Below are 7,145 nucleotides of genomic sequence, written 5' to 3' on the forward strand. Positions count from 1 at the left end.
GTAATTACTAGGAAATTATCTAAAAATTCAACAACACACCGATGTTGAAATATTGACTATTATTTCCTAATCCGACATAGTTGCCAATAATTATCGAGCGTTATAAAACTGACAATTTGTACCGCTGGATGATGGCCAGCATTTTGCATAAGGAAAAATGGTGCATTAAATGTACGCTGTCAAAATATGATTGTGCTTCGAAAATGACTTAAAGTTATTCATCTGTTAAAACAAATAGCTTAATGTTTCCAAAATGGTTACAATCAATCGAATAAATATATGTTCAAGTTCAAGTCACAGCACAGGCCTTGTTCATTTTATTTAGGTCATGTACAATAGAAGCAATTCACATTCTGGTTAAGTTTCGCAATTAAATGACAAGATAATTACAGTCAATATCGTCGTGTTTCTGTCGGTATATATAGCACTGAATGACTGTACGAATGTAAAAGACACTCGGAAAATGTGAAAGTGTAGAATAAAACACAATGTGCCCGGACAACACTGACAATTATTCTGTTAATAGTGTTATTTAACGACATGTCTATCTTGGAATAAGAGGTCTCTCTCGAGTCTCATTCAATTCACCAACTTTAAACTATCTATCTGTGTTTCATTATTAAATGGAGTTGTTGATGAATATTGTATTTATTAGGAACTAGAAACCCTTATTATATGTCGGGGCTTTAAGCAGTTTCGAAACAGCATTCAGGTACTCGTCCTTAAGCTTACATCGAGTAATTATTTCAAGACATTAAAAGCGAAAACGGACTAGAGTCTAAGGTTCGTATGAACGAAGCAGATTATTTCCCTTTTTTTGCTTTCACCTCTCAGTTCTGACGATATGAACTTCCAAACATGTAGTTGCTCACAGAAGAATTGCATGTTTCAGTGCCCTTTGCCAGGAGTTCAGTTACAAACGCTGAATGACGGAATCAGGTAATAGCGTATTAATATGTTGAATACAAACAATTCTATGGTACTGTATAACGAAAATAAATGAGGTAAAACAGCTTGATTGGAAACATACGTTTGGTACTATGTTCGTCATTTTTCACATAGTTGTTTTATTACAACTCTGAAAATTCTTATCTTACACGAATAAAAGTGATGCTTAGTGTTGGTTAACTTATAACGATTGCTTTGTAACCCTCAACGTCCTATGACATATATGTGGCTTTCTCCTACAGCTGGAGTAAAGATAACTGATCAATGTAACAATGTCAAAGTGTTGCAAATACTCACTTAAGATAGTCTACGTAAAAGAATAAGATAAACTTGTTTAGATTATTTGTATTCTAATTAACCAGAAATAAAGCATACACAAAACTCATTTCACACACAGTAATTTAAGCAAAATAAAGATTAGATTATATCTAATATTCATCATGCCATTATTGCAGCATAGAATAAATAATATAGTTAGATTTTGTAATATGAAAGTAGTATGTCATTGACTTGTTATTGATTACTAGAACATTACTTAGTATATATGGTTGCCAGTTTTAAAACGGACGATAGCACATGAGCACTATATTTTAGTAATTATTCACATTTGTTTAGAATACTGCTATAAAGGATAAGTAAAAGCAGGCCCGCAGGTAAAAATATTGAACGTAGTGCAAGTATCCAAGTACAGCAAGTAAATATGGCGGCCAAATGGCGATCACATTAAGCGTGAACAAGTATACGATTATAAGGATTTTACATGACTGCCTGTGTAAGGCAGGGTTATCACAAACCCGGGTGATAGCGTGGGATGGAAAACCGAGCGCTAGCAAGGATTTTTGTCCACATTGTCCCCAGGGTTTTGAAAACACATGCCTTACTCATGCAGACATGTTAGATCATTTTTCTTGCCTACAATTAATACTATTGCAATATCATAATGTAAGGAAAAGTTAATAAGTAAACCTGCGTTTTGATGCCGTTAAGAAATTGTTACTGTCAAAATATTGTTTATAGAAGATTTCTTAAAGCATTTAGTTAGGATTGACCTACTGTCATCAAAATTGGTGTATAGCAAGCTTATATGAAGAATTGGCTTATGCTTGTATTTAGTGTCACAGAGAAATATTTGTCTCATACTACATTTAGTTTGCTTAAGAGTTAGGTCCATGTTTCGGAGAAAAAAGTTCGAACAACATCAAATCATAGAAAGAAAGCACTGTTTTACATGAAAATTTAACGGCATATAAATCATTTATATTATTCTACAAAATCATTGTCAATTTACTCAAATATGTATTGAATTCCGGAAAGGGACTGGCATGAAGGGGCCACACTTCTGGACAGTTAAGCGCCTTTAAAAACTCACTATTTTTTAAAAAGCTGTGACACGTCTTCGTTTTGATGCATTTGCAACAAACGTACCAGTGTTTAAACTTAACATAACTAGGTAAAACATCGTTTTTGACAATTGTTTACATTTATTGCTTTACAAATGGCATTCTTTTTTAAAAGGGGACAACTCCTTTAGAATATTTAAAGTATCCAACCCTATGGGACAGAACAGTAAAACATGTATTGGACAGATAAGTTATTTGTCAAGATACTGTTCGTTTACTAAAAAAATATGTTGTTTTGTAATATACTGCTAAACCTTAACCTAATTGTCAGCACGATTAGTGTGTATACAGCTTTTATCAAAGACAAAGGCTGGGAATAAGTTTTCGGGACACTCGGGTCATGGTCAAGGTCTATATTACTAAAAACCAATAGAACATTGTTCCTGCTCAATATCATTCTTAGGAATATGTTAACTTAATTAATCTGCTTTATGCAGAAAGTGTTAGTCTATAGGGATTCGTAAAGAGTCTTTATGATTACATACAGCCATGGTCAATGTTAGATAAAGGAATTTATTTCGCTGTGATCATCGGAAAGGTGGTTTACAGTTTATGACTTTAATTAGGATTGACTAACTTCTATCAAAGTTTGTGTATAGCTAGCTAATTTGAAGAACTGGCTTTGAAGTAACTTTATTAAGTTGCACACTTGGCGCAGTGGGCTGAAGTGTGCTAAAGTGTTGGTCTATTGTCTCTTGTATTGTTGAATATATCGGTTGCGGTTCAAATTCCGGTTCGTGCCTTACATTTTCTCCTGTCATAAATTTTGATTGCAAATCCTTTACAGTAACATAACTTAGCACAAGTATGCACTAACAAGCGTTAGAAATTAACTAATGTTCAAGATAATGCATTGTTATACTAACGGAACATCCTGTTCCGTTAGATAAGAAGATAGACGGCATTAAGTACATTATCGTTGAGGCGACGCTTATGTAAAAGCTAACATTTGGCTACCATCTCTAAATCGAAAATATATATTATACCGCTGTATATTGCATAAATCGACACTTTACGCATGGTAATTGTGGCTGCAGATATGGTGATATAGAATGCTAGGAGTCTACTACCCCCCCCCCCCCCACCCCAAAAAAAATCCAGCATTAAGATGTTTTAGTTAATATGTACAAGTAAATTGAATTACTCTTGGTGTTAGAGGGGTTGAAGACTTGTGTTTAAGACTGTTTGTTCCTGGGTTAGGGATTAAATAACAATAGCATGCTGTCTTACTGCATTCAATATAGACAAGCCATTGCATTTTCTACCACAGAATGGAAACAAGTACGTCGGAAAAACAGAGAAAGAAATTCGCAATGCCTTAACAATTACAACTATAGATAAGAACACACGTTATAACATCATTTTGGTATAATTGTACATGTACATACATTTATCTCTTGAAAAAAGTCATTATTTGGCTTAAGTACAATCTGGCAGCATCTTTTGCTTCGTTTGTATTGTTATTTGTTCTGTTGCCGCGGCTTCAAGCGCAGCTGAAGATAAAATTGGAGCTGAATACATTTTGAGGGAAATTCAAAATTTGAAAACAAAAGTGTCGGAATTAGAAAATGATGTCATTCGTCTTCAGAGACGTAACGACGACTTAGAGCAAGAAGTATCCACTTTGCAGCATGAACAGGTAGCAAAGCGTTTTTATTTGTATTATTATAATTACTATTAGACATATGATTTTTGAAGTATATGTGTTCAAAGTCTGATGGCAAATTTAGCCAAACTTGAATTACAGGTATGTTTGCAAATGGCCGTTTTCATGTATATAGGTACAACTCATGAAGGTGCTACACATATTATGTCCGTGTAACAATGAAAAATTAAAATTTAACATCTGCACAACACCATCACAAGTAAGATTGATATTTCTTAGCTAAACATTATGTTGTTGTTCTTGTTCCTCTTTAGGAAGGTAGATGCACTTCGAAAGTTTATAATTAGGAATTATGTCGAGTGCAAAATGAAAATGAAAGCTCACAACGAAGTACCTCTTATGGTGTTCTTTTGCATCGTATGACAAATTTTTCATTTTATGTCTATTATGTATCATGAGATTACATGACTCATATTGACTCATAGACGTCCGTTTTCATTACAGGAATATACAAAGGAAAATGGTGCTGTTCAAAGCTATGGCAATAAGGCTGCAAACCAAACGTATTACGAAAAATATCCCCGAAGTATGATGATTGTTTCAAATACATAATACTACATAAGTGAAACATGCTTATAAAAACCGCAAATAAGATTTCTGAAAGTGCTCTATTAATAGAAATAGAAGAGTGGAAGCATTTATGTCCAATACAAAAATAATTCAATTCAAAATTTTGCGTGTATGCTTTCTTCCGAAAATACAGTTAAAGGCAAAGAAAATCTCCTATATAAGTGACCCCCCCCCCCCCCCCCCCACAAATACCAGACTTTTTAATCCCCAATATACAAGATCCTGTCTGGTCCAATCTGATAAGGGTCCATAAAACCCCTGTAGACTTGACATGTAGCCTGTTGCCAGAGAATCATAAATTTTATTGCCTACAGATAAATTGGTTATTTCCTGTGTTTTGCATTTTATTGATTTAAATGCTGTTTTTTTGTTTTGTTTGTTTGTTGTTTTTGTTTTTAGAATGTACTCAAAATTACTTTAATTGATGTTAAGCAATTCTCACTCCTTAAATATTAAAGAATTACTTAAAACTTTATAAAAGAAATTAAAAGTTTGTTTATTCAATGACTATGATCTTTTTATCAAAAGTAACAAAATAAAACCAGAAAAAATGATAATTGCTGGATTTTATTAGAAATTAAAGAAGCGTTCAGTTGCATTTTTAGTAGATAAAATGGAATATGGACAGAAGGATTTTATATATTAAAATGCATAATTCCCCTTGTGTTGTCTAAATAACGATTCTTTTATGTATAATAAAATCCAGCAATAAAGAGATATCATTGTTCAAAATACACATAATTTATTATTTCTAAAAGCTATGTGCCTGAATGCATTTTTCATATTTTTGATTAAAAAACAAAACAAAAACCCAGCAATGATGACATTTAATTGTTAAAAAAACTTGATTATTGAAAATATGGAAAAAAAACACTGTTGTATCTTATCACTTTGTTTATTTAACCCTAATTCAATCAAGCTTTCTAAACTCGTTATAAAGGTGAGAACTGATTTGCTATGAAGGTGAGAAATATCACCTGTGATTTATGTACTGCACAGTAGCTATACAGTAGCTTATTATGATAAACAGAAGCAAGTCTATCAATGGTCCAGTCTTGTGTATTGGCCCTTACCGCCAATACGCAGACCTTATCATTCCCATAGGCCACATACCTGGCATACCAGAATCAGTGTCTTAAAGACACCCTACTTTCTTAAAAAAGAGAAATCTAGTTCACCTTGGTATTCGTGTAAGGGTAATTTAGAAGAAAACTATTTGTTACTTAAGCCATTAAGTTTTTGTTTTCTTAGATATTCACATAATAAAGTGTGTATTTTAGTCATTGCAGAATTATAACATAAACCGTAGTAATATTTTGAATTACAGGCGTGGCTTCATCATGTCAGATTGCGTTCACAGTAGGTGTATCCGTTGTTGACTTGACAAATTTAGGTGACCATCACACTGTCATCTTCGACAGGGCGATCTCCAACATTGGCAATGCTTATAGCACAACCTCTGGCATTTTCCAAGTGCCATTAAAAGGCGCATATGTTTTCACTCTGACAATGATGGTACTCTCCCGTCATAGCGAATATCTGGAAATTGTCGTCGATGGAAATCGTATTAACGACATTTTAGCAGATGCTTCTTCAGTTGACGATTTTATGTCTACTACAAAACAGTGGATTCTCGATCTTAACAGTGGCTCTGAAGTCTGGATTCGAACCTCTTCGTATCAAAACCATGGTGAAATACATGGAACAATGCATACACTTTTCAGTGGATTTCTCTTATTCGAGACAGAGTAATATCGCTATTGTTTTTATGTTTATATCTGAATGCAAAAATAAATGTTGCTGAAGGCTTGTTATTCTTGGTACCTATATCTGCAATATGTCTATAAATAAATATAAATATAAACAAGAAATGGAGAACATTACATTTTACCATAAACGAATTCCTTTTAAGCCGGTGCTAGAGGGCGTGAACGGTTTTGCACACTCAGTCAAACCGAGTCTGCTATCATTTTGCTTGGTTGCGTTCTATGCTTCCAAGGGATCCCCAAAAAGCATGCTGTAGATGGTAATTGCACGTCACTTTTATTTCTCGAATTGATAGAAAACACCCATATTAGCGATCTGAATAATTCACGCTGCCATCTTGGTAATCCTTTTTTTGATAATGCTGCCATATATTCACGTGTATTTTAAAGTTGCGCGTCTGTTCGCAAATGTATGTGATGATAAAACAGATAAAGTGGCCGCCTTACACGACAAGAATAAAACTGTTGCTGACTCGGTTTGATCGAGTCTATGCATGGACGTTAGTGGAAATGCAAGCTACCGTCCACCCAAACTCAGAACTCAACTTTACCAAAAATATGATTTAGAGACCGCCGCAAATGTATTCATACGTCGGTTCACATGAAATTCTTAATGATATTCATGAAAAGTGGTCCTAAACGAGAAAACCTAGGGCAGAACTAAACACCTTGAAAGACAGAGACAATCGCAAATATTAGAGATTCTATAGCATGCATACGAAAGAAGTTCAACACATATTTGGACGCTTTATAAACATTCGTAATATATGTTGAACGATTAGTAATTTATTGTAA

General features: G+C 33.9%; 1 protein-coding gene across 1 annotated transcript; it reads left to right on the top strand.

Moving 5' to 3' along the window:
• Window positions 1-926: 926 nt before the first annotated feature.
• Window positions 927-6,391, top strand: LOC123550328 (complement C1q tumor necrosis factor-related protein 3-like). Its single transcript, XM_045338757.2, has 4 exons — window positions 927-939; window positions 3,773-3,987; window positions 4,459-4,540; window positions 5,912-6,391. The coding sequence occupies exons 1-4, from the start codon at window positions 927-929 to the stop codon at window positions 6,334-6,336; spliced, it is 735 nt and encodes a 244-aa protein (XP_045194692.2). The 3' UTR covers window positions 6,337-6,391.
• The last annotated feature ends 754 nt before the right edge of the window (window positions 6,392-7,145 follow it).

The sequence above is a fragment of the Mercenaria mercenaria genome, chromosome 6 (genome assembly GCF_021730395.1).
Source record: "Mercenaria mercenaria strain notata chromosome 6, MADL_Memer_1, whole genome shotgun sequence".
NCBI lineage: Eukaryota > Metazoa > Mollusca > Bivalvia > Venerida > Veneridae > Mercenaria > Mercenaria mercenaria.